Source organism: Stenella coeruleoalba (genome assembly GCF_951394435.1).
Source record: "Stenella coeruleoalba genome assembly, chromosome: 3".
In the NCBI taxonomy this organism is placed as follows: domain Eukaryota; kingdom Metazoa; phylum Chordata; class Mammalia; order Artiodactyla; family Delphinidae; genus Stenella; species Stenella coeruleoalba.
The window spans coordinates 160,429,374-160,456,311 of NC_137148.1; the positions used below are offsets into that span (position 1 = coordinate 160,429,374).

Here is a 26,938-nt window from a genome sequence, read left to right on the forward strand (position 1 = left end):
CCCATGTCTTCCTATCCCAAACATTCCTCCCAGTCTCACAGAAACGCTAAATCACCCGTGCATGGGAGGCTTCTGTGGATTGGAGCACATTCTTGCAGGAGTCAGCTCTAAGGCCTTCCCTGCCCTCCTCCAGGTAGGTGCCCCACCCCTCACCCCCCGGCCCGCATTCCACCTAGGGCTGGGAGAGTCTGCCCGGCTTTGTCTCCCCCGTCCCTCCTCTGGTGCGGGGCCACGGATTACAGCTGGTAGCGAGGACAGGTGAATGAGTGGGTGAGCGGATGAATGAATGATGAGTGAGTAAAGGATGTAAGGTGATCTGGAGGCGGGAGCTCAGAGAAGGAAGAGGGAGAGGGAGAGGCTGAGCCTGGAAGGGGCCTCAGACAGAGTCCAAACCCTCCGGGGGCCAGCTCCCTCATGAAGTGATGAGGTCCCTGAGCCCCTGGCTCTAAGAAAGACGCTCCCGGATTGGCTCAGGCTGGGAGAGGCGGGTTTCGGCCGAGCCACTAGTCGCTATTGGCTCACTTTCCAGGACCCTGCCCAATCAACGCGATCGCTTTTCTCCCCTCCCCACCACACCGCCTTTCTCCCGCCAGCAGCAGCGGAGGAAGACGGCGCCTTCTCGTTACCCTGGCAACCGTCAGCGGACCCTGTCACCCCGGCAACTGTCCGAGGCCTCCCGTCAGCCCTCTCCTGGGCCTCTTCGGTCACCCAGACAACTGCTACCCATTCCGGTTAACCATCAGCCCTTTCCCCGTCACCCTGGCAACGGTCACCAGACCCACCGCCCCCGCTGGACGCACGGTCCTCATCCTGCACGCAGGCCTCCTCGCCCCAAACCTTCGCCCCAAGCTGAGGTCCCGGGTTCCCGCCTCCTCTCGCCCATTTCCCCGGCCCCAGAGGGGCACTGCTCCCACCCTGGCGGGGGGCGGGATGGGTAGGGCCCTGGGGGTTCCGGCTCTTGTCAGGGCTGTTGGACCGTCCGGTCCTGAAGCTGTGCGCAGCCCTGAGCCTGTCTCCTCACTCTCGCTCTTGCGTGGGACTGTTCAGCCGCTACAGGGAGCTTCTCAAAATGCAAACCATGTCCCTCCCCTGCTGAAAACCCTCCCTGGCTTCCCTTGAGAATCAAATCCAAACTCTTCGAAGCCCCTGGCGGTCTGGCTGTGGCCTCTTCTTCCACACGCCTCCCCCTCTCGCTCTGCTGCAGCAGGCACTAATCTCCACGCTGTTACTCCAGTAGCCCAAGCTTATTCCAGCCTCTGACCTTCCTATTTACTGCTTCCCACTCCCTGAAAGGTCTGTACCCCAGGTAGGGAAGCCTTTCCTGAGCCCTGTCACACACCTGCATAGCTCTCTCTGCCTCTTCTCAGTTAATTCCAGAATGGGGGCTTTGCCCTTGTTCGCACCCTATCCCTAGGGCCTAGAACAGCTCCTGACACATACGATGAGTGAAAGGATGTTACGTTGGGGACAAGGGAGGACAGAGCGGGTGACCAGCAGGCAGGCTTTGGCCAGGCAGGCCCATCCCAGAGATAAGAGAATGTATTTCTGAGGTCTGCTGGGTCCCCAGACTGATTTATCACACTGCTGCAAGTCATGACAGTGTTCCCAGAGGCCAGGAAAACGCTAGGGAGATAGAAGTTACTGCTGTGACCAGCCTGGGGCTGGGTGGTTCATCTTCAGCTTGTATGGCCCTCACTTGGAGGCTGGAGCCAGGAGTCCCCAGAAAGAATCAGCAGCAACTATGGTTAATTTGGAACAGAAGATTCCGGGAACTGGAGAGACAGGGCTCAGACCCCAGATGGCTATTCAGGGAGCTGGTCCCTTCCTGTGCCGAGTCCAGAATCTCACATATCCTAACAGCCAAGAGCTGTTTTTCCAGGGATCTTTCCCAGGCAGTGGCGAGAGAACTTGACCTCATAAGGCCTGGAGTCATGACCAGGAGGGAGATCATGGGAGCTGCCCAGGGCCTGGCTGGAGAGGAGTCTGGACATCCACCTGCCTGCCCATGATGGTCCTCCCTTGGTGAGCTGTCAGGAGCCAGCCCCCTACTCTTAAGCTAGGAATACCCTCATCAGCACTGTCCAACAGAACTTTCTACTCTGATTCAATTCAGCCCTTGAAATATGGCTAGTGTGACTGAGGAACTGAATTTTTCATCGTATTTAATTTTAATTAATTGGCATTTAAATTGACATAACCAGTCGTGGCTACCAGTACTATACTGGACAGAGCAGTATTTAGCTGAAGACTCAGACTGGAGGTGGAAGCCAGGTCAGAGTTCATGGTCTATGCAACTCTGGGCACTGCCTTTGGTGAGAAGAGTGGGGCCTCATGGAGGGGAGAGATGGGACACTCAGCATCCAGCTCCACACAGAGGCATACCTGGTTCCTGGGGTCAAAGTGCTTGCTCACACATGCATACACTCATGACTGTGCGTGAGCATATGGGGATGGTGTGCCTGAGGGCACCCACAGATGCACTTGTGTGCAATCTAGGAGCTCCACACCTGTGTGCATCAGAAGTTCACCTGTGTAGATACACTGTGAGAACGCCCGGGTGCGTGCAAGCCAGTGAGCGAGCGCCACTAGTCCAGCAGGTCTTGCAAGAAGGGCCACATGTACTGGTGCATTTCCTCAGGGTTGCTCTGGGGGATCCAGTGCCCCATGCCTGGCAGGATGTGGGCTTCCAGCCGGCCTGGCACAAAACGGCTGCTGATGGCCCCCACCAACCCCTGCTCAAAATAGGGGTCCTTCTCCCCCCACAGCAGCAGGGTGGGTGTGGCCAGCTCCTGGGGCTCCAGGGGGAAGGTCCTGTGATCAAGACAGACAGGCAGGCAGAAGGACGACTGCCCCCACCCGCACCCCCAGAACTCTCCTGAGCTTCTGCCCTGGGTCTGGCCTTACCTGAAGAGGTTTCGGTAGTAGTTGAGGGGCCCAGTGAGGCCACCAGGCTGTGAGAAGCCATAAAGGAAGGCCTCGAGCTCGTTGGGGGTCAAATGTGGGATGCCCCTCTTGTGGTGGGTGAGGGTGGTCTTCAGGATCTGGGCACACAGCAGGACGCTGCCTTCAGTCCCACCCACGACCCTCCACCCAGCCCTGCGCCTTCACCCTACTGCACCTGGAAGTCAGACATGGACAGCAACTTCTCGGGAAGCCAGGGAAGCTGGAACAGGAACATGTAGTTGGAACGGAAGAACTGGCCCATGTGGCGCAAAGAGTAGTCTGGGGGGAAGGGAAGGCAGGCATGAGGCCTGGCTCTGGGGTGGCCCCACACCTCTGCACTCTACCCATACCCAGGTCATGCACACAGATATGCCAACACTCAGGAATGCCACTGCTACCGGCCTGAGCCTGTGAGGACACTGGACGCTCCTCTTGGCCCAGGCACCAGCTTGCCTCTCTGACAAGTGGTCACTGTACCCACAGAATGGGGGCACTTTCCTCCACAGCTCCCGGGAGCCCCCACAGCCACTGGCGTGCTTCCCCCGCCCAGGCCTGGATGCATTTCCCCTGCTTCATTCAGCAAACACTTATTGAGCACCTACTGTGTACCAGGCCCTGTTCTAGACTCTGGAGACACAGCAGTGAATGGAACAGACAAAACTCCCTTGCCCTCAGGAAGCTGGAGACGGGGACAGAAAAGAACACCAGCAAAAAAAAAAAAAAAAGAAAGAAAAAGAAAGAAAGAGAAAGAGATCATACAGCTATGACTACAACTCTGGGAATTCAAATCAGGTGATGTGATGGACAGTGGGTAGCCAGAGATGGCATCTCATGCTATTGTAGTTGCTTAGCTATCTATGTCTTCCCTGCCAGAAGAAAGCAAATTAACCTCTCTCTCCTCTGCTTCCCCATCTGGACCATGGGGATAATAACACTTTCATAGCTGAGGATGCTTGTGTAGGTTACTCTATGCAGGCTCCTTGTCAAAGCAATTGTAACCTGTAAGTGCTCACAAAAATATGAGCACTGTATTGTCACTGATTGTAGATTGGGAGCACCACGGGGGAAGAGACCCAGGTTCACCGCTGTGTCCCCAGCCCCTGCAGTGTTGACTGGTGGACAAAGAAGTGAGGGCACAGACACACACCCCTTCACACAGGCACATCCCAGCATCCCGGACTCCCCTACACACCTTGGTACACCGACATGGGGGCAGCGCTGACCACTGCCATCCGCTCCACCAGGGATGGGTAGTAGATGGAGAAATTCCAGGCTAGGAGTGCACCCCAGTCATGGGCCACAAGGATGCACTTGGAATAACCTGGGCGGGGGGGGGGGGTCAGAGGAACTAGTGTAAGTGAGATGCCAGGAAGAGGTGAGGCAGGGGTGACAGACACCAGGGCTGGGATGGGGGGGCACATCCCCACCCAGGCCCAGAATGACATCCTGGATGTCTGCCATCAGCAGGTCGATGGTGTAACAGTCCACATCCCTTGGTGCATCAGAGGAGCCGTATCCCCGCAGGTCCACAGCCACCACATGGAAGCGGCTCTGGAACTCCCGGAGCTGGTAGCGCCAGGAGAACCTGTCAAGCGGTCCAGGGAGGGAGGTTGAGTCAGGGTCCCCAGAATACACCTCTGCCCTACGCCCAGCAGGGGCCCTGGGCCACCCCACCTTCCTGCCCTGAACTTCCCAGAAGGGAACCGCAGCAGGTGGGCTGCGCCATGGATCCAGGGCAGCCTCAACATGGATACTTCTTCATCCCATCCCTTCAGGGCCTCCTGTCCCCATCTGTCTTCATGTAGACCCCTGTCCCCGAGTGCCCTATCTAGACCCTATATACTTTGCACCCCCAGTCTGCCCAGCCCTTGTCCCTGCCTCCTTGGTGCCCTGGTGGTCCGGGCTTCACCTCCCCCTAGCCCTGTGGGTCCCTGGCCTCTGGGCCTCAGACATACCAGTTCTCCGGGAAGCCATGCAGAAACAGCATGAGGGGCCCGTTGCCCTGTCCAGCGGAGACATAGTGCAGACGCAGGCCCGAACTCTGGGGGAAGGCACAGTCTGAGACTTGGGAACCTCCTCTTCCCCGGGCTTGAACACCCCTCTTCCGCCAGGCCACGTGCACACCAAGACTTGTATTCAACCGTTTGCCACCCCCGCACCGTCCCCACAACAGGCTCTTCGATCCTCGAAACCTCGGCGGCGCCCCCGCATGCTCACCCTGAGAGTCAGGAAGCAGTGCTCGCCCAGCGTGGGGTCGCTCAAGCAGGCGGGTGGGGTACGCCGGGGGCGCCCGCAGCAGCCGCGTCGGGGCCGGCACAGCACGTGGGTGAGGGCGATGCAGCCATAGACAGCTGCGGCCACCAGCGCCGCCGAGAACACGAGGCTCCACATGAAGGCACGAAGCAGCTTCAGAGTGAGGCGCGACGGCGCCAGCAGCGCCGTCACCACCAGCTCGGGCATGTCGTCGCGTCCTGGGACGACCGCGATGCCGTCTGGGGTGTATGGGCGGGGGACGCGGGCAGCAGCAGCGAGGCGGGATCCGGGCTGGGGACCCCGCCGCCTTTGGTCTGGGGCTCCCCGGTGCTGTCGGGGTTTGAGGAACACACCGAAAGAGGCGGGCGGCTCAGACCGAAACCGCCACCGCGAACGACTCACCTAAGGGCTAGGTAAACAGCCAGGCGCGACAGTGACAGGGAGCAAGGCTTGAGGTGCGGGGGTGGAGCCTGCGAGGACCAGGCTCGTGTGGTTGGGGTGGAGCCTTGGGGAGAAGGGATGCTAGGGGCTAGGGCTGTGGGCGGGACCTAGAAAGGCTTGGGCGGGACTTAAGAAAGGGACGGGGCCTAGTAGGACTCCCGAGTTGGGTGTGTGGGTGGGGTCTAAAGTCTAGAGGGAGCTCAGGTCCTGCAAGAACGGGAGACAGGAGGTGCAGTGGGTGAAATGGGCGGAGCCTAGAGCAAAGGGGCGGGGCAATGCAGGGTAGGTGCGGCCTACCAGCTGGAAAGGTGGGCCCAACTAGGCCTAGGAGCGAGGTATGGGTTAGGGGCGTGGCTTAGGAGGGTGGTAATGAGGGTGGAGCCTAGAGAAGGCGGGCCTAACGTTGGGCGAAGAAAGCCCGAGGCTGGGCCTGGATGACTTCGATGCGAGAGCTGGGCCATTGAGCCGCCAGTCGGCCTGGGTACGGGCCAATGAGACGGAGGGGCGGAGTCAGAACTAATATGGCGGGTCAGGTGGGCCCGGAAACGGAAGTGGGGGACAGGCAGTGCCGTGCCTGGGGTTAGGAGGGAGGCGCGGGCGGTCGCCGCGGCCCAACGAAGCCTCGGGAGCCCCTGTCGCCAGCCCCCCTCTGGTGGCTCCCCGCCCTGGAGCGCGCGACCCTCCCCTCGGTCTGGCTCCGAGAGACCTGGCACCACCTTCACCAAGCCCTGGTTCCAACGGTGGTCCAGCTGCCTCTACCCCACGCTGGCCTCCAGTTGGTCCAGCGGACGCGTCGGCCCGCCCCTGCACAGCTGTGATTGGACAATGGCGGTCATTGATGTGCAGGCGACATGTCCCGCCCGGGACCCAATCCGCAGTTGGTGAGGTCGAGGCTCAGCCAATGGCGACCAAAGAAGGCGGGGAGACCAACCCTAGAGGGCAGGGCCCGCCCCGGCCGCCGGAGAACGGGGCTGGTCGCATCACTGGTGCTCTGGGCGAAAGAGGAAGCAGAGCAGGGCTGGGCGAGCAGGGCAGCTTCTTCCTCCTCCAGTTTCGCAACCTTCCTCCCAAGATGCTGAACATTTCAAGGTCGCTCATCATTTAACCCTTATAACAACCCTATTAAGTGTAGGTACTATTATTACCTTCCCGTATTATAGACCAAGAGCCTGAAATTCGGCAAATGACTTAATGTCATTTGCCTAAAGCCTAACAGCTGGCTCAACAGCAATCCAGGAGTTGAGAAAAGCAGCAGTCTTCGGCTCCATCTTTCCTTCCGACCGGAGGCAGCCACTGGAACGATTTTCGCTTTCTTCTTTCGCACACTTAGCTATCTCTACATGTGCTTATGTGGCTATTTCTTGATTACCAATTTGGGGCATTGACTATCTCATTGTCACCACCACTGCAGGAGCTGTATCCATGGTTAGTTTTCCTATTGGTTTCCTCTAACTTTACCCCCTTTTTATCACCTCCCATCTTCCCTTACACCTACCACTGTTAACCTTACCTTTGTAGTTTCAAAGCTGCTAAACATTATACTCGTCCTGGGACCATAAGTAAGTCCATAGGTCCCTATTTAAAGGGAAATAGTGGTTTATGTGGTTCTGCTTCATTAACAATGCATCTCAGAGCGGAAGAGACGTCTATATTGCACAAACGTTTGTTTGCCTTGCATTTATCACCCACCTTTTCTTGCATGATTAGCCTGTATCATGGCTTTGATTTCATTTATGTTTTCCATCAAATCAGTTCTCCAACCACTTGATGATCCCGGTATCCCTCCTGAGTCCTCTAACCTGGCTGCATTTACCAGCCATGGCTGGTGGGTGTCTGTGGACCTCCCTTCTGCTGCTGCTACAGAACACTGACTCCTACATTCCTGCTACCGCCCCCCCCCACCCCGCCCAATCTCTACCCTTAAGCAAAAAGACAGCAGTAGTCACAGGATGATAATTTTATATTCAGTACAAATGTTTATTTTTGCAATGAGAACTGCACAAAAAAAAAAAAACTTTAGTATATAAGTGAAAAGTCTACGAATTCCCTTCTACAAATGTCTAAGGTGTTTAATACAAGTCTCAGATTCACTGACATAATTATTGGCCAAGCGATCCGTGCATACAGTACAGTATGGGCTTGTACACACCTCTAACTCTTGTATTGAACTAAGATTTCTAGTACTGTGGGAGAGACTGGGAAATGGCCAAAGAAATTAAATAGTAGATCCAAGTTCTAATTACAACCCAGTTAAGAGAAACACCCATCAGGGAGGTGTGGAAAGGGCCATAGCAGAATTAAATCTTTAGAAGGAAGGTGCAGACAAAACCATTTCTCCAGCTGAACAGTCAGACTTGGCCTGGGGAAGTTTCTGAACAAAACACAGAACAAAAATGAGGAGGTGGGATGAGATGGAAAAAACCCCAAGGAACCAAAATATAAGTCACACTTGAACCAGCACAGTGGCTTATGAGGAAGTGCTGTGGGAGGGAAAGGGGGCAGGATTGCGTAGCAGGAGTGGGGCAGGTCTCTGGCTGAATGCCTGAACTACATACACCATTAGCTGAGGTTTGGCAGATTCCAAACACAAGATACAGGGTCTTTCTGGTTGAAAAACAGAAAGTGGGATGTGGGTTAATAGTGCTGGAAATGTTTCAATCACTTTGTGTCTTTGCATACGTATAAATCACATACTTTCATCCTACATCCTGGGGGCCGCTGTTGGGTACTGCCTTTGCCCTGTGGCTGGGGCATGTGTGTACAGATGGGTACACGGGCAGACTGCAGGGTGTCCACCTGGCAGGCTTTCTCAGGGAGGAATGGGTGCGTGTGTGTGCTTGGGGGGGTGGGGGGCGAGGATCCTATTTTGGGGGATGTACACTTATCTAAGAATAACTGGTTAACCCTGAGCTTAAACGAAAGGAGTAGTTCAGTAGAGGCAGGCAAGGTAGGAGAAGTGGCTCAAGTCCTCTGGCCGAGTGGGGGACCAAGATGGAGGAAGGGCAAAGGGGAAGAACACTGTCTGGAGTTTGACCAGGTTCTGCTGGAAGAAGCCAACCTAGGCCAGGGTCCACAGGAAGAATGGGTACTTGGGCTCCCTGACACAGCTTCAGCTTATAGGGGTCAGCTCCTGCCCAGGGACAGTAGGGACAGGACACGTGGTCCCCTGTCGGTAGATCTTGTACAGAGGTGGTGTGGGGGGCCCCTGGGCCTAGCCTAGGCCAACAGGTGGTTCACAAAGAAATGTCAGGGAGACGCCAGCATTAAAAAAGAGAGATGTGTTTATTCCATGATCAGTACAGACCAAATGCATATTCACCGTATGAAAGTCAAACCAGTCAGTGACTCCAGAGTTTGGCCAACACTGAGGCACCAGCGTCATGGTGTAGAGTGGGTTCTCATGGCACACGTAACCTCACCAAGGGCTCCAATTATAAAATTAAAAAAAAGCGGGGGAAGGGGCAGCCGGTCGGTAGGGCCAAGCGCCAGGCGGGGAGCTTCTGCCTCAGTCTGTGGCCTGTGGCCCCTTGTGCCCACCACGTCCCCTGGCCCTTCCTCTCCTGGTAAAAAAAAAAACAAAAACAAAAAAAAACCACAACAACAACTCAGAAACAGATTTGACGTTAAAAAACAAAGAAGCAGCCAACGAATGGCGGGGAGAAAAAAAAAGGAAAAGAAAACGTGGCTTTCTGGTTTTATAATTAAAAATAGACTAGTAAAGTTTGAAACTGAGTAAAATATAGGCAGTTTTTTTGTGTGTTTTGTATGTTTTGTTTTGTTTTTTTTTGTGGGGTTTTTTTTTTTTTTGAGTTTTTTTACACCAGTTTGGTGGAGTCACCAACAAACTTCAAACAAAGATATGCCAACTATGTTTCACTACACAGTACAGCCACGGTCACACACTACCCACAGCGCGGTGGCAGCCGCCGCTCAATGAGGAGACAATCACACCATTTCAGAGATAAGCAGTGCCATTGTGTCTGGAGGAGAAGAGAGAATTAAAAATAAAATAGAATCCAACAAAAAATATATATATAGAAAAAAAAAAAGAACAGAAACACAGGTGGGAAGGAACTGACTTTGGTTGGTGGCCTCACTCGCCGGGCGAGGCCGGCCCACACACGCGCGTGTGACAGTCACCTCGCTCCAGATTGCCATGGACACACACACACCTCCACGGCACTATTCCCTTTTGCACAAGCGAACACTTACAGAGAGCGGCTCTCGATTAAAGGCTTGTGGGGGGAGAGGAAGGGAGGGGTGGGGTCTGTTCAAGGCAAAGTCAGTGCCAGCAAGGGGGTGGGCCAGCGCTCTCGCCACCTCCAGCTCTTGCAGGCCTGCCCTGGTCTCCTGGGTGAGGGCAGGGGCAGCTGGGGTGTGGAGGACTCCCGGCGGGCAGGACGTCACAAACGTCACGTTCTTGGGGACAGTAAACCAGTCACGGTGGCGGCAGCAACGATGTCCTGTGTATACTGTGTAGACATTTGGCAGAGAGAAGGGCCTCTGCCCCACACATGGGGACTTGGGGCTTGGGTCTGGCCGGCACTTGCTCGTGGCGAGGCGTGCTCTGAGCCGACGTCCTGTGGGGCGGGGTGGGGGTGGGGGTGGCGGGACGTCCGGCTGGCTGTAAGGCAGATAGGCTCTGCAGTCCTCAGCTGCCCATCAGGCCTGCCCCAGGCATAGCATGCAGGAGAGCCAGGCCCGGAGTTACCCCCTTGCCACTGCTACTGCCTCCACTGCTGCCCCTAACACTATGGAGAGTCAACGTTTTGCCAGGAAATCAAAGTCAGAAGTCACCTAGGTGCTCTCAGAAAAGATTTTCTTCAAATATTGACAATAGATCACTCTGGAAATTCATGTCAATGGTAGCTGCCATCTGGAGGAGAGAGGAGAGCAGGAGGGAGTGAAACTCAGTGTCCTGCCCTTGCTGTGGTTCCCAAACCCTCACCCCTGACCTCCAGCATGGGCTATTCCCTCAGGGCCCACACCCCAGAACCTCCCCTGCACTGGGCCAGAGCACCTCTGAGGCCCAGAGGCCAGCATGGCGCACATAAGAAGGAGCTCTGCCCTGAGTACCCACCCAATGGCTCTCTGCTTGCACCCCACTTCTTGGGGAGAGAGCCTCCCTGCCCACTCCAGGTTCAGGGTCCCCTTTCTCAACTCCTCCAGGGGTAGATCTCTGCCCAGCAGTGCCCACCAGAGTCCCCCAGCTCACCGCTTCCCGGCGCCTTCGCTCTTGCTCCTGCTTTCGGGCCAACTCCCTCTGCTGGTCCAGCATGGACTGGGGCTGGGAGCTCCGGGCCTGGGGAGTGGCGGCAGCGGCTACAGCAGCTGCCTGTTGCTGCTGCTGCTGCTGCTGCTCCTGTCGCTGCTGCTGCTGCTGCTGCTCCTGGCGCCGGCGTGCCTCCTCGTGGGCTCGCCGGGCCTGCTCTAGCGCATCTTCATCCTCTCGGCTCCTGAGCAGAGCAGGGCTCCGTGTCACGTGGGGATGAGTGCAAGCCCTGGGAGCCCCACAACCTGCCCAGAGCCCGCGCCCACCTCATGCGCTCCTGCCGGAGCCGCTCCTTCTCCTTCTCTGCGTGCTCAGCCTGCGCCTTCAGGGCCTTCTCGCGTTCCTCCTTCTCCCGGGCCGCCCGGCGGAACTGCTCGAAGCTGTCACTTGATGACTTGGCTGTGGAGGACGGGGTGGTGGGATGCTTCTGCACCAGGCTAGCCCAGGAGCCCATATTCTTGATTTTTAGGTCCTGCGAGGCAGAGAGACCAGAGGGCCAGTGAGGGACCCTGCTGCAACTGGACTCCTCCAGAGAGGCCCAAAGTCTGAGGACACAGCTACCAAGGCATCTCCTTGGGGTGGGGGTCAGGGGCACTCACGGGTCCACTGTTCCTACCTTTTTGGGTGCAACTGGCGTCTTCGGCTCCTGTTTCTGTTTGTCCTTGTCAGCGGCCCCCGGTGGGGGTGCATTCTGCTCAGGGGGCCGAATCACAGGCCTCCCGACATCCACAGGCTTCATCTCAGGCCCTGGAACACAAATAGCCCATGGGCCTGGGCCCAACCCACCTCAGTGGGGCACGGCTGACCGGCCCACAGGAAGCTCACATCCAGTGCAGGCCTGGGGGCCTCAACCTCAGCTGGGATTGGAGAGGGCACTCACGCTGGGGCAGGTGGACGGGGGCCTTGATGCTCTCTGGGTGCTTGGGGGGTTCTGGCCGCAGCGAGGGGCTGAAGGGCTCACTGCGGATGATGGGTGAGTGGATCTTCTCCTCCTTCACCACCACCAGGGGCTGGGGCTGGACCACGGAGGCTGCACGTAGCTCCTGGGACGGCACAGGCATGGCAGCTGGTGAGGTGGATGGGCGCCCCTGGCCCCAGCCTACGCCCATCCCTGGGGGCTGTGGCCCAGCCCTGCCCTTTACCTGCTTCTTAGGCTGGACGTTTTGCTGGGGTGGTGACTGGTGGGTCAGACTCTGGAACTGTGGCATCTGGGGGGAATGTATCATAAGCGGGGAGGGGGCTTCACGGAGGTGACCTAGGAGAAGGGACAAGGAGCTTATCAGCATGTCTGGTATGGAGGCCGCCGGCCCTGGGCCCAGCCAGGCCCTCCCAACCCAAGGGAAGCCCCACAACGGCTCAGTCCCTTGCATGTCAGGCCCTGTGCTCAGAGTGCAGCAGGGCTTTGTGGAGCCATGAGCGCAATCCTGGTGTTTGATACCACTATGTGTCAGAAAAAAACTTTCCATTAGGAAACTTTAGGAAGCGCAGATACATCTGATCCCAGGTGGGATCTGAGCTTGATTATCTTTTAAAAGCTCTCCAGGTGGTCCTATGGTATGGCCTGGGTCAAATACAAGGGATGTCAATAACCCCACAGAGCAGGCAGCCTGGGCTCCCGGCTGTCCCCATGTGGCTAGGCCGGTCTGCCTGGACAGCTGCTTCGGGCCTAAGGCTAGATCCCCAGGAACCTCCCCAATACAACTCAACCTGCAAGGCTCACACAATGGGGAGAAGCCTGGACCTGGCCTACACCACAACAGAACTGGCAGAACAGGTGTTGGGCTCATGGTTCTTGGAGAAAGTGGGCCAGCCCACCCACCTTCATCCAGCCAAAGGCTGGGGGGACCCAGGCAGCCTTGGCCTGGGCCTGCCAGCAATCTGCAAACACACAACTGCAACAGCCTCCTGTCTGGGTGGTTCCCTTGGGAGCACCTGCTGAGGCCGACCTGGCCAATGGCAGGCTCTCAGGCCTATGACTTGCAGAAATCTCCTGCCTGCTAGAAGCTTCATCCAGCAGCACCTAGAGGGGAGCCCAGTAGCTCAGGGGCGGTGCCTCCAAGTTGGCCTGGTGCCCAGGGATGCTTGCCAAACCTCCCTGGACTCCAACAACTTGGTCTTTGGCCCAAAGCCCCCAGCTATGCTCCAACACATGTCACTCCCTGTGACTCATTCCAGGCCACAGAGACTCGGGGAGAGATGGGCCCAGAGACTCTAAGCAAAGGTAGCCAGAGGGGACCTGCCCTGCCCCACCACAAGTGTTGACTCCTCCGAAGGCATCTCATCACCTGCCCACTACTGGTTTCCACAAGGAAACCCTGTCTTGCTTGAGGGTGGAAAACAGGCACATTTGCAGAGCTGCTGGGACCACCACTGGTCTTTCCCAGGGAGGACAGCCAGCTGTTCTCAGCTCAGGGTACACAGTGATCCACTTGGCACCTGGCAGCTTTTGCTGGGTTTAGGAGCAGTCACAGCCTAGAGTCAACAGCTTTATTCAATTTGTAGGCGGCACTCACGGGATACCACCCCCCACCCCCAAGCCAGGCTGCATGATCTACATGCCAAGTCCAGGAACGTCAATGTGTCACCACACCATGAGGCATCTACTAGAACACTGCCCCACCGTGGTCAGCCAAAACATTTTGGTCAGAGACACCTAGAAAACAAGTGCCCAGGAAAAGCAAGAGGACATGGCCTGCCCAATGCTGTTGACTGGAAAATGGCAGCCTAGATCAGGCTGGAGACTGGGAGCAGGAGATAGCAATGATTCCTGGGTGAGTCGTGAGCTACCTGTGAGCTTCAGCCTAATTCTCCCTCCCAGCTCCACCAGGGGGGCCTCCTAACACCAAAAGCCGAGCACCTGTTTCCATAGGTTCCCAAACAGACCACACTGCCCCGACCTGCTCATGGCTCTGCCTGGACCTCACACCCCACTGTTTGTTAAGCTAACTCCTGCTCATCCTCCGGTCACCTCCTCCAAGAAGCCTGCCCCAATCCCCAGAGGCGGAGCAGGTGCCTCCCCTGGGCTTCTGGCCTCCTCACCTAGCAGGTATCACAATGCACTGTTAATGCACTTGACTGTGAGTTCCAAGAAAATGGCCCACTGGGGCCTTAATCTGTCATCTCGGCTTGCACGCAAGATGGACACCTGATTAAAACACTGCATCAAGTATCATCGCCCCCTTTCAGCTGCCTCTCTCCAACCAACCCAGAGCCTTCGAGGCTCAGCTTTGAGCCCATCTCAGCCTGCAGCACAAACTGACCCTTCTGGCTTCTTGAGGACCAAACTCTAGACCTAGCGCCAGCCTCCCCAGAACCCAGGGGCAGGACGGTAGTGCTGGTGGGGGGACACTTACCAGTTGAGTAGGGGTCTGACTTGTGGTGCCGGGGTGAAGGGTGATGCTGGATGACTTGTTGAGGCTTGGCGGGCTGCGGCGGGGGTGGCTGCTGGCCCGTGGGTGGGTGGGGGGGCTGCTGGCCTGGGGGCGGTGGGGGCTGCTGGATATGGGTGGGGAACTGCATGGGCTGCATATGCACGGGCCGTGGCGGGGGCTGGTGCTGCTGCTGGGGTGGCGGCTGTGGCTGGGGCGGTGGCGGAGGTGGCTGCTGCTGCTGTTGTAGCTGCTGCTGCACTGAGGGGTGGGGAGGTGGGGGCAGAGGGGGCGGGGGCTGGGACTGCACCTTCACGGAAGGGAGTAGTGGTGTGGGGGGCTGCACCTTCTGCAGCTGCTGCAAATAGAGCTGCATCTGCATGGAGGTGAGGGGTGGGGCAGGCGGATCTTCATCCTCCTGCAGCAGCACTTGGGGGGGCTGAGCCATGGGGGGCTGCGGGAGTAGGGGCGGCTGGGCCAGGGCGGGTGATACGGCCGGGGGACGGGCAGCCTTGGGGGGGAGGGCGGCAGCTCGGTTACTGGGCCGTGATGGCTGTTGAGGCAGTGCGTTGTGCAAAGCTGGAAGGACACAGTAGCAGGGTGGTGAGGCTCACACACCCCGTGGCCCCCGGGGTCTCCTCCATCCTGACCTCCTACTTGTCTCCCTCCAACTGGCAACCTCTCCACCATCCTTGGTTTCCCAAAAGCTCCAGAATAAGGACAGCATCCAGGGAGGTCTACAGGATCCGGCCCCTCACCATCTTGCCCCGTGCTCCACGCCCCCAACTCTCCTCCCTTCCCTTCCCTCCAACTGCTGCACTTGCCCTTCAGGTCTCAGAGCAAGTCTTTCCTGATTCCCACAGGTGTGTCCGCTCTCGGCTGAGGCTGTGCGCCCTCTCAAACCCCTATCCCTGACTGGGAGCTACAGACGATCACATATTTTTCCATCTCACACCACGCCTGGCCCAGCAGAAGATCTGAATCAGTGTCTTCTGTACCCAAAGCACTCTCTCTCTGTGCAAGGCCTGTTCTGGGGCCTCTCGTGTAATTTCCATAATGGCCCCGGGAAGCTGCTAACCTCCCCTTAGAGATAACTGAGGTTAAGAGGGGTTCTGCAGGTCGCCCAGAGTGCCCTGTCACTGTGGTAAGACCAGGGTGGGAAGGGAACCTCCCCACACTGTTGCGGGTGTGGTTGCAGCTCACCTGGAGGAGAGACCACCGAGTGCTGGTTGAGATGAGGCGGAGTGCTGTGCTCGGGAGGCTGGGGCAGGTGAGGGGGCAGCTCGGGCTGCGGCAGGTGCAGGATGGGCTGGGTGAAGTGGCCAATGGGGTCGAAGACACTGCCTGGGAGTTGGGGTTCCAGGACGGGCACCTGGGTGGCGATGAAGGGTGGAGGCGAGGACTTCATCGCAGGGGCTGCCTGCTGTGGCATGGAGGGCGGAGGGGGCGGGGGCGGGGGCTGCTGCTGTGGAGGTGGAGGCGGTGGGGGCTGCTGGGGAGGCGGTGGGGGCTGCTGGGGCACAGGGGCCGGGGCCTGCTGCATCTGCTGATGGTGGTGGTGATGGTGCTGCAGACAGACAGACAGACAGGCTGACGTCAGGCAGGCCAAACCCGTCTGGGTCAGACACAGGGTCCCTCCAGGGCCCCAAAAGACAGGTGGCCACTGCTCACCTGCTAAAGGACACCCCCGAAACCACATACCTTCTTCTGCTCCCTCCCGGGGTGCCCCTTCTTTTTTGACTTCGGAGCCATCTCTGTGGAGGAAAAGAGAAGGTGGTGAGCCTACGGGGGAGAAGACTGGGAGCTGGCCTTGAACGCAGAGCAAGGAGAAAACAGAGGATGAGTTCAGGAGAAGGACCGGTGACAGTGAGAGGGAGGGTGGCTGGGTTCTGTCTGGGATGGAAGTTGGTCACAGGGGAGGGAAAGACATGTGGGGTGCCACCTACCCAGTTGCCTGCTGCTTTTTCCTAGCAGGGACCATGCCTGAAAAGCTGCCTGCCAATCTCCGGACCACCAGCTCCGTTAAAAGATGACACCCAAATGCACTGGGAACTGAGCTACGAGAAACCTCCTTGCCCAACTTCTCCTCCAATTTGCTGGTCAGAAGCCTCTACAGTGACCTGAGCATCTGCACCCCAACCTGCTTTGCCTTGCAACAATCATGGTGTTTGAAATGACCTTGTCCATTTTACAGATTAGCAAAGTGAGGCTCAGAGAAGTTAAGGGACTTGCTCTGGTCACACAGCTAAAAAGTAACAACTCGGTGGCCTCCAACTGCATTGCCCTCTGAGGCTCGCTCCTTCCCACCCTCCCAGACGAAACAGAGATGCGTGAGTTGGGCTGAGAAAGACCACTGGTGCCAGCATGGGCCAAGGCCTGGCCACAGAGCCATGGGACAGGTGAAGAGAGTGCTGACAAGCATGAGCGCTTTGTGGAGGAAGAGAGAAGCCAGCCAGCCAGCCAGCCTCCCTGGACGACGCAGGAGCCAATGGGGGAGGTACTCAATGCCATTGCCAGCAGAGGAGGACGACACTGGCCAGACTCCCCTTCCTCTCAGGAGACCAGCCTCAGAGAAGTTCCTGTGTTGGGATACAGTCAATGTGCTGCAGGGAGAAAGCAGTATGTGTCCCGGTTTCTCAGGAGCCAATGGCTTGTTGCCACCACTGTGTGGATAAATCTGGGGTGTGCCTGTCTCTGTGAGGAGTGTGCAAGAGCCAGCATGACTCCCTCTGCCCCCACTCTAGAAGCTTATGCTAAGGAACTTTTGCCAGCTGGATGCCCCTTGCCAAACACTGCTGGGTGTAAACCTCAGAGGAGAGAAAGCCCAGCCAGTGCTCAAGGGCTAGGAAATGAAGTCACCAACCACCAGGTGGGAGGTAGGACCCATGGTGCCTTTCAGATTCCTGTCACTGAGAGGCACCTCATGGCTTTGCCTGGCATTCCCTGAGCTCCTTGCCAGGGTGTTGGCTCTTGCTGCTGGTGTTGGAGGACACATGCTTTTGCCCAAAGCAGGGCTAGCTCCACTGCTAGCTCCAAAGCTGCTTCATGGAGGGCTGTGCTAAACTTCTGTGAGGTGCACAGCCTTGGTGCGACGTGTCACCAAAAGGGATGAGAAGGGACTTTGTGCCCTGCAAAAGCTCACCATTCCATGCAAGTGATAAGACAGTGACACAAAACTCAGCAGCTACAGACATGTCTCATACAAATGGCAGCGACTAGGGACACCTGGGACACAGGAACTGTAGGCCCAGCCCCAAACCCAGACTTGAGAGATGCCAGGATACAGGGCGCAGAACTCTTTGGGTCACATACAAAAGCTGGTGAGGACACTCTTGAGGGTCACACATACAAAAGGGAGCCATCTGGGTGATTTGCAGGATCAGGCCACAGGGTGTCTGGCAGCCGCAGGATGGAAAAGGAGAGGCTGGAGGCCCAGGACCAAGCGGACCCTACACACACAGGGATAAAGCATGGTACACAGAGGCTGCTGACCCAAGGGAGTGGGAGAGAGAGGCCAGAGCATTCCTCCAGGCTGGGCTCCTCTCCCAGCATGGATTCCAGTAACAGAAACTGCAGCTGGGGAGGCTGGGGGCGGCTGCTTGCATGCTGGCATGCCTTTGGAGGGAGGGGACCAATGGGTCAAGTCTGACCAGGAGAGGCCACTGTGTCATGGGGAGAAGGCTGGGCAGGGTAGGGGTGGCCTGTCATCTCATGGCCTTGGGAGGAAACACTTTTTTTCATCACAAAAGAGGGACAGTGGCTCTGAACCCACACCATCTCCCTGCAGCCATGAGCAGAGAGGCCCATCTGGGAACCAGAGGGGAAAAAGTGCAATGGGGCCCTTAAGGATCCAGGGAGTGGCTTTCAGCTGCCTTAGAAAGGTCCCTGGGAGTACCATCCCAGGGCTCCACATAAGTGCTGGGAGGGGCAGGCCTAGAGTGGGAGAGAAGGTGGGAGGTGCACAGCAGACCACCAGGACAAGAGGACTAAAGGGGCCAGCAGTGGGGACCAAGGGGTGCTGGAGCCTCTTTGGGACAGCCACATCTGGCTCACGTGTCCTGGGCCTCATGCTGGAGTTACTGGTAGGAAGACAAGACAGGAAGTGCACAACTTCACAACACACCAGCCCCAAGACACCCCCACACAAAACTCTCTAGAAAGGGTTACATGAAGATGGCCTCAAGTACTGTGTGATCTTTATTCCATAAAAATCTTGAACTCAACACAAGTTTCATCTTTACATAGGATGGTAATTGTACAAAGAATTAAAACGTTTTTGTAAAATCTGATTAAAACACTGATTTCTCCCCACTCCCCCACAACTCAAGGGAAGGAGACAGGATAGAAGGTAAGGGCAGAGGTGCATAGCCCCTCAACTGAACCGGCTGGGAGCCTCAGCACCAGCAGATGCCCAGGCCTCCCACCCCTCCTACAGCGACTCCTCAGGCCCGGCTGGCACCTCCCACTGTCCGCATGCTGGAGGCTGCCGACAAGGCGTGAGTGGGCTTCTGCTCTCTCTGCTCTGTTCCTGGGGCACTGGGCATAGGTGACAGCTTGAATCTAAAGATCAGGTTCTCTGCCAGACGGAAGCCCCACGGGCAAGAAGGACGGGATCCCTGGACAGCGAGGCTGCAAGGACCACGCAGGACAGCTGGCCCGTGGCTACAGCCCATGTGCACACGAGTGGGAAGGAGGGGTGGGGAGGCAAACAGGCCGACACTGTGGGAATCTAGCCTGACTTTTGTTCTAAGACAGAAGAATCTTCCCAGAATGACAATACCAGCAGCTTCCCAACTGTCCTGTGGGAATCTCCGGGCATGAAGCTCCCTGACCCCAGCCAGGCTGAGTTGTACTGGGAACACATCAGGAACAGGCCAAAGGGCAGCTCAAAATAGTCTGTTTGGCGAATGAGTTCGACTGGAAGCTGACCGGCTACAGGATCAGGGAGCAGCCTAGGAACTCCCAAGTATCACTGCAGGGGCCCTGGAGGCTCTGGGGAGGCTGAACCGGGAACCCAAGGCCAAGGCCAGTCTGGGGCAGTTAGAGCTGCTTGGGCCCAAGGCCCCAAGGAGCTGGGGAGGAGTGCCAGGGTTTCCACACAGGCGGTGGCCAACTGCACCTCCTCAAGCCTGCTTCCAGCTCCAGCAGAAGGCAGACTCCAAGATGCCAGGAGATGGTTAGGCCTTGAAGAAGTACACACAAACTATATATAAAACAAAAAAAGCTCTCTGAAATGCAGATGCTATTCCTTAGGGAACTTTTCACGTCAGGCAGTTTTCTGTTGAGATGCTGGATTCATGACCAAAAAAGGGCCGACATTTATTTTTAGAGCGAAAAAAAAGCCTATTTAGTGCCTCTCAGAGGGCTTGGATTATGTGGCCACCCTGACCTGCCCCATCCCCAGCAGCTGTCATCACTCTAGGGGACTGAAGACTAGGAGACTACTTGCATGTGCATGGAACAGGGCCCGAAGGCTCTGATGCCCTCACGATTGACTGGTCCAGTGCTCTGGGTTTCAAGAACCCTTTCTTGCCACTAGCCCAGATCCCAACCCCCACCAAAGGAAAGGATGATGGGCTAGAGGAGCCAGGTCAACTGGCTACACGGCCACTCCTCCCCAGACGCCCCTCACTAATGGCCTGCCTGGCAGCTCCTGGAGCCTGCTTCTAAGTACCTGGGAAGGGAGGGATTGGGAGGCAGCTTAGGAAGTACTTTCCCTATGTGACTTTAGGAGAAGAGGCCAAAGAAGTTGGGAAAATGCCCAACAGAAACAGTGGGAACAATGAAAACAGAAAGGAGGACTCCAGGGGGCTGTGAATCAGCTGTGGCTGGTGACAGCCTCTGGCTAATGGAGCCTTATAGGTCACCAGAGAGAAGGCATGCTGAGGGACAGCCCCAGTGAGCCTTTGGGCCCAGCTGGCCTCGCCTCTAAAGCCCCATTCCTCACTTGGGGAAGCTCTAGATGTTACAGTGTTCTTCCTTAGGGTGAATGAGATCCTCCCTGGGCTAACGTCATTGCAAGGTCCAGGAGGGAACCAGTTAGGATCCAGAGTCCCCAAAAAAGAGGGAGGGATGAGGAGAGAAAACATATTTGTGTTGGGGTCTTGCACACGGAGCAGCACCACATGTATGCGTGTGCAGGGGGGACTGTCATCACCCTCTGGGAGATGCCACCCACCCAGAGGACCCCAGACGACCAGGGAGGCGGGGCAGGACAGCCAGGCAGTCTTTACACAGGAGGCCCGGGCGGGCAGCCAGGCAGGCAGCCTTCCCGGAGGCGGGACTAGGCGTGAGCTGCTGGACATGACTAATCCACCCCAGGGGACAGGCCCAGGGCTCTGAGGAATTCCATAACTTGATGGAGTCCTGTCCCTTTCACGGAAGAAAATGGACTTAAGCTATAGCTTGCTGGGAAGGAATCTGGAACTGAAGACCGTTTTATTAAGAGTCCGTGTCCAATGATTAGGCAGGACCTACATAGAGGGAGAGAGAAACCAGTGTGAGAGAAATGGTGTGGAATGTACCGTTCAAGTCATAAGAACAGAAGAACCGCAGACCAAGCCAGCCTCCTGTGCCCTGCTTGCTGTCAGGGCACGAGAGAATAGCCGCAGACTAGGAGTTCCACCCCCTGCCTGGCCAGCTGCAGGTGGGGACAGACCCACCTTTCCCTTAGAAGGGCCTCGGATCTGGCACACATGGATGTCTCCAGAACCGCCTGAGTCTGTTTATGCTGTTTATGCTTCTAGACAGAACTGCTTCCAGTAACAAGTTCCATATGTGCCGAGTGCATGCTGGTGTTTCCTTTACTGGTCTTTGCATCTGAGAGGCTACCCTGCCTGTCCTCCTTGCCATCACTTCTGAAGACCAGCCTGGTATGCCATGCGCATTAGGCGCCCACTGATTCTGATCTTATCCCCCAGGGTCTGCTTTTCTGCACCTGTCTATTTCAAGGAGGTGATGCTGACCCTTCCTCAGGGCTTGGGTGGAGGTAGGAAAAGACCCTAAGAAAGATACGGAGTGCAGGACCTCTAGCTAACAGCCTCACCTCTGCATTCCTATAAACCGCAAGAAACAAACCAAAAAAAATTATAAAAAGAGGAGCCAGTTACATACACTGTTAAGGAAAAAAAAAACAAAAAATAAAAACAGGTTGAGAAAGAAAGTTGTCCCTTCTTTGTCCCAGGCATCGAATGCAGCTCCCCTTGATGGGGGAGGGGGTGTGGGGCTCGTTCCCACCCATATAGCAGAGCAGATGCTTCTGTTAGAGTCACAGATGCAACCAACACTGCACTCCCATGGTCCCCAAGTGCGCATGTGGGAAAAACCCGCCCACCGGCCGGTCTCTCATTCAAGGCACATTCCACAAGGCTCACCTTCGCCCATGAAGCCCTAAAATCCGTCCCTGCGTGTGTGTGGGAGTGTGAGGGTCACCTGGCAGTGCGGGCAGACTGGCTATAGCCCCGTCCTCCAGATCTCTTCCTACCCCCACCCCCACCAGGGGACTTACCCCCTCCCCAAGAGCGTGCGTCACACCCTTGGAGTGGGCAGCAGCAGGCCCCAAGATGGGACTGGAACCGAGTCCTTCCAGGACCCCAGGGGGTCGGAAGCTGAGGCTGGTTGTCTGGGAAGAATGCCCCATGGCCTCTGTCTGCACTTTCCAGCTCAAATCTTTCCAAAACATCAAGCATTCCTTTTCCCCTTGGAGCTATTAAGAAACACCCACATGCTCCGATCCTGGGAAAAGGAAACCAGGAGACTAAAATAGCTGAAGTGTGCTCCCTCCGCAACTAAAAGACCAAAATCAAGTCCAAGAGAATTCCCTGAACTCCTGTCCCAGCCCAGGCCAGGGGTGCTCTTGAGAGTGACAGGAACTGTGTGGCCACCCCTGCCCATAAAGATCTGTGGGTGGCATTTGGGAAGAGCCAGACATCAGCAATGTGATGGGGTGAAAGCTTAAGATGGCTCAGGGGCAGTGGGAGGGTGGCACTTGTACCACCACCTTCTGTCCCTCAAGCTGATTCAGAGTTTAACCAGAATCAAAGCTCAGTGGAAGACCACGACTCAAGTAACAGCTGGGTTCAAAAGATGTCGTGGGACTGGCCAGCAGTGCTGCATGCTCCTGAACAGGAGGAGGAACACACAGTGGCCTGGGACAGAGCTGGAAAAGAAACACCCCCTCCGCCCCAGTCTGTGGACGCACTGCTTCCCTAAAGCGGCCTTGCCCCAAGGACCAGCCCCCATGTCCTGAGCAGCTAGCAGCATCCTTGTCTATGGACAGTGGCCAGAGAGGAGTCCACGTACCACTGCCCTAGCCCCAACTTAGTGCCTCTGGTTCAATTTCTTTTGGTGATTCATGTCTCAGGGCTGTGTCGGCAGAACTGACAAATATAGGCCCTTAGGAATTTCAGCACTAATCCAAATGGAAACACAAGAACAAGAAGGGCAAAACAATTAAGCCCCCAAACACCAAGAGAAATACCTTCAATGCCCCCCACCAGGCCCCATTCCCCGCAAGGCAGAACCACCTGTAACTGGTCAGAGAAATCTACCCAGCTCCATGGACCCAGCACGAGCAGCTGCTGGAGGAGCTGCCCGGAGAGCAAGTGCAGGTTCCTGTGCAGGATGGGGGTGGCAGATGGCCACATTCAGTGGTGCCAGGGCACAGGCTCCCACTTTGGAACCTGTAGCATCTGAGCTGCAGGGCACAAATCTATAGGGTGGGTCCCTCCCAAGAGTAAAAGCTCTCAGCTGGCCTCCAACAGAGCTCTCCAGCGCACACAGAAGGCAAAGGAAAAGTCAGGACCACGAAGACAAAAGAGAGGCTCGTAAAACTCAAGGTGGGGAGGGTGCCTGGGAAGAGGAAGGAGCTGGAGGCAGCCGAGGGAGCCGCCAGGGCTGGACTGCCGGAGCCTGGGAGCCTGAAGGCTGGCGGCTCTGAGACTGTAAATCTCGCCCTCCTTCCTGCCAGGACAGCTGTTCCCAGGACTCTCAGATTACTTGTTGCACAATCCTTCCAGCTTCTTTAAAAGGGGGAAAAATGTGGAGGAAAAAAAAAAAAATCTCGGCAGCAGCAGGGAGCTGCTAGAAATACCGTCATGGTCACTCCACAGCAGGCGGCAGCAGGCGGGCTGTAGGACGCTCAGAAGCTCAGGAGTCAGGGACAAAGGCCACAGTCACAGATTCGCAACGGGGACATCAGGTGTGATGGTCATGGCCCCCTAAGGTGCCACAGTGGGTGGGGCCAAACCATGCTGTTTTAGCTATCAGGTCCGCTGCCAATTTCAACCTCTGGGGTATTCTTTGGTTGTTCAGATCCTTAGGAGAAAAGGCTATGAAACCCCTAGTAGAAACAGCCTGCTAGAAAATGCAGGAGGTACAAAACCCCAGAGGGAAAGACAAACCTGAGGCTTGGCTGGCACTGAAAGTGAGAAGTCAGCAGCCACCAGGAATGCTAATTGAGCCCAAGAATATGGCCATTCACCCTGTTAAGGGCACTGGGCCCTGGCCTGGGGCCAGCTCTGCCTGAGCAAGCACCAGATGCGGCGCCCCCTGCTGGTAGACAGGTTTAAAAAAAGCAATGGAAGGGGGAGCTGGTTAGGAAGAAAGAAAAAATGGTTAAGGATGGAGAAAGAGGCAGCCAGCAAACTACTCACAGCAATCTTTGCATACAATAGGAGCTCAATAAATACAGAATATACTTAATGACTTTCATGTCACTTTGGTCCACTGAAAATGAGGTAGTCCTGAGCCCTCCCCCAACACTTGGGAAACCTGGTGTCCTTACTATAAAAGGGAAGAGGAGCAGTGACAAGACCCAGAGGCCCCCTTGTCCCCAGCTTCCCTGGACAGAGGCAGGCTGAGCCCACAGGAGGACCTGTGGACCCACACACCTCAGGGCAGCTTCACTCTTTCCAACTGCTGCAAATGATCCTCAAACTTCCTTGGCACCACCAGGTCACATTATTTATGTGACCAAAGTGGAGCTTATCATTTATTTCCAGTTAAAATAAAATATCAGGGATAAAATAGGTACATGAAAGAATATGCCAGGAGTCTTCGTTGCCCAAACACACGTTTCCCACTGTGGATGTGCACATTGCAGCCTGCCTGGAGGGGCACACCCAGGGTCCCAGGGCAGGCTCGCGGGTGGTCCACAGACTGTCTGCTCAGCTGATAGAGTTAGACCTGCCCAGGGACAACTCTGCTCACCCAGAGAAGGCCAGCTCCACCTCACAGAACAGGCTAGTCACCAGGCTTCTTCCCTAGCCTCTCCTCTGGGCCAGTCTGAGCATCTGCTCCCCCTGAGAATAACCAGGAGGGCTTATATCTGGAGGAAAGGTCCCCTTCCCCACCACTGGCACAGCTCTCAGCATCTCCACCTGCCCCCACCTCCCGTGTCAAAGCTGCTGCTCAGGCGCACCAGTGGATACAAATGCACGCCCATGGAGCATGGAGAGAAGGAACTGTTAGAGGTACAGGACACGCATGTCCAAGTGCGTGCAGTTAGGAGTAGCCAATGCAGCAGTGAGCACACTATGGGGGGGATGGCAGTGCCCTAAGCCCCAGGAACAGCAGGGCCAAAAGCAGGCTGCTCCACACCTGCCAAATCACATCACCTGAAAGGGCTGTGTTGCATGCAACTGTGACACACGGAAGACTGTGAGGCTGGGCAGGCTCACGCTAAGATCAATTCCATCATCTGCTCCCACCCCTTCTTTCTCAGGTCTCTGCAGTGTCAATACCCCTGGCTACCTGTCTTCCCTGCCCCAGCCCAGGTCGAGGGTAGTGTGGGGGCAGGTGCAGGGTTACCCCCGCCCCCAGTTAGAGATTAACATGGTGACCAAGTAGATGGACAGATGGGAGGGCCCAGCAAGTTCTTATGACTGCCATCTCTGGTCTCTGGTAGCCTGGACACAGGATGGAGCACAGGCAGGATTCCGACAAGACTCTAAGTTAGACACCTAACCTGTTTCAGAGTCTTCGCTGTCAGAGGAGCTGGACTCGCTGGTGCTCTCCGACTCTGAGGATGAGAAGCCCTTCATCTTGGAGGAGCCAGCAATCACATCAACTTTCTCAGCTGCAATAAAGCAACAGGGACAGAGTCAGGCAGGGCCCTGAGTCCCATAAGCCCGAAGGCTGCTCCTAACGGCCGGCTGCAATCCTTCCGAACCCTGGCCAGACCCACATTTCCCAATGGTAAGCAGCTAGCCTACCATGCATGCCAGCCAAACACTTGGCTTACACTGGACTTTCAAGGTCCCTCCAATCTCTCAAAGTACCCTTTTACAGGGTTCATCAAGGATTAAGAGACCAGGGCAGGAGGGAATTCTCTAACACAAGGGACTGCTGTGATTATGCTCCCTCAGCTACTTTTCTGACAGTGGGTAAAGAGGACCTAAAGGGGACATGACAGTCAAAGACAGAACAAGACAAGGAAAGAGCCCCAAGGGATCTCCCAGCACCTCAGTGTGCAGACTGAGGCAAGTGTCACTGTGTGGCACCCTGGGCGGAGGATGGGGTGTGTGTGTGTGCCAAGGACCCCAGGAGTCAGTCCGGGCTGGAATGAAGGCTGTGTGCAAAGTCCTGATGTGGATCCTAAGTCCTACTGGTTCTAACGCAAAAGCTGTGAGCCAAGACAAGGCACTGATAACACAAAAGAGCTGCTTGGAAGACCTGGGGGTGGGGGAGGGGGGGTGTCACACCAAGCTAGAGAAGACAGCAGGCAGGCACAGTGCCAACTTAATGCCTTTCCTCCTAGCCACACCCCCCATGCCCAGAGACCCCAAAGACGCAGGGGGGTGGCTTCTGGGGAAGACTCAGAGGCAGGAAGCTAAGGACGAAAGCTGCTGCTGCTCAGAGCAAGGCTTAGGACACCTAGGTGCAGGTGGACCGCAGATGGCCAGCAGCCAGAGAGATCAACAAAGGCACCAATAAGCCTAGGGCTGAGTCTGATGTCACAAACCTTCAGAGGTTTCTATGTCAAGAATGCAGATTTTATAATCGGAAGGAAAGCAAGCCTGCAGAGAATGAGGGCCGAGACTGGAAGGCAAAGTTACCTGAAGGTGCCAACAGGGGCCTCACTACTAGAGGTGCAAGGGTAGCAGCCTGGCCCATCTGCCCAGCCCTCTCCCTCACCCAGGACTGGGAACACCACCCCCCGCCACCGCCCCAGGGTGCCCAAGGGCACCTTGAGGTTTCCTTTTCTTCCGCAAACAGGAGGTGACATAGCGCTCCAGTTCACGCAGGGTGGATGGCTTCAGGGTCTCGAAGTCAATCTCGATCTCGTCGGGGTTGGAGTTCTTGAGTGAGGGCTCCCGCGACTGAATGATGTGCACCACGCGGCCCAGCTTCTCACCAGGAAGCTTGTTGATGTCCAGGCTAAGCTGCCGCTTCTCTTCATACGACATGGGCTTGCACTTGTCTTCTTCCTCCGACTCATATGTGGGAGGGGGCTTGCTCTTCATGGGTGCTGGCTCCTTCTTGCTACGATGGGGTGATGCAGACACCATTAAGAATGGGTCCCTGGGGGAAGGTGGGCACATATCTCTCCATTTAGGGCTTGGGGAGGCTTCCACACCCCCACCCAGTGGTCTTCACAGGAAACAGGGGGCACTGGCAGCACCTTCCTGGGAGCACATGGCTGCAGTTGAGACCACAAATG

The 26,938-nt window shown here is 56.4% G+C and overlaps 2 protein-coding genes across 5 annotated transcripts in view; both read right to left on the reverse strand.

Annotated features, from left to right (window-relative positions):
* Positions 1-2,152: 2,152 nt before the first annotated feature.
* On the reverse strand, positions 2,153-5,435 carry EPHX3 (epoxide hydrolase 3). The gene is made up of 7 exons (XM_079918877.1): positions 5,161-5,435; positions 4,899-4,984; positions 4,371-4,528; positions 4,136-4,264; positions 3,119-3,222; positions 2,905-3,041; positions 2,153-2,811 (listed from the first exon to the last, which is right to left on the reverse strand). Exons 1-7 carry the CDS (start codon positions 5,401-5,403, stop codon positions 2,586-2,588), a joined length of 1,083 nt encoding a protein of 360 aa, XP_079775003.1. The 5' UTR covers positions 5,404-5,435; the 3' UTR covers positions 2,153-2,585.
* Positions 5,436-7,688: 2,253 nt separating this feature from the next.
* The window catches only part of BRD4 (bromodomain containing 4), a 54,286-nt gene continuing 35,036 nt past the window's right edge, over positions 7,689-26,938 (reverse strand). For 2 of the 4 annotated variants that reach the window (XM_079918851.1, XM_079918854.1), the window contains exons 10-19: positions 26,465-26,799; positions 25,244-25,354; positions 15,979-16,031; positions 15,481-15,844; positions 14,263-14,856; positions 11,790-12,164; positions 11,526-11,656; positions 11,176-11,381; positions 10,853-11,093; positions 7,689-10,513 (exon numbers count right to left, since the gene is read on the reverse strand). In XM_079918851.1, coding sequence (XP_079774977.1) covers positions 10,445-10,513; positions 10,853-11,093; positions 11,176-11,381; positions 11,526-11,656; positions 11,790-12,164; positions 14,263-14,856; positions 15,481-15,844; positions 15,979-16,031; positions 25,244-25,354; positions 26,465-26,799 — 2,479 coding nt within the window. In that variant the 3' untranslated portion in view covers positions 7,689-10,444. The remainder of the gene's footprint in view (positions 10,514-10,852; positions 11,094-11,175; positions 11,382-11,525; positions 11,657-11,789; positions 12,165-14,262; positions 14,857-15,480; positions 15,845-15,978; positions 16,032-25,243; positions 25,355-26,464; positions 26,800-26,938) is intronic. The other 2 variants (XM_079918852.1, XM_079918853.1) reach the window with 2 other exon arrangements.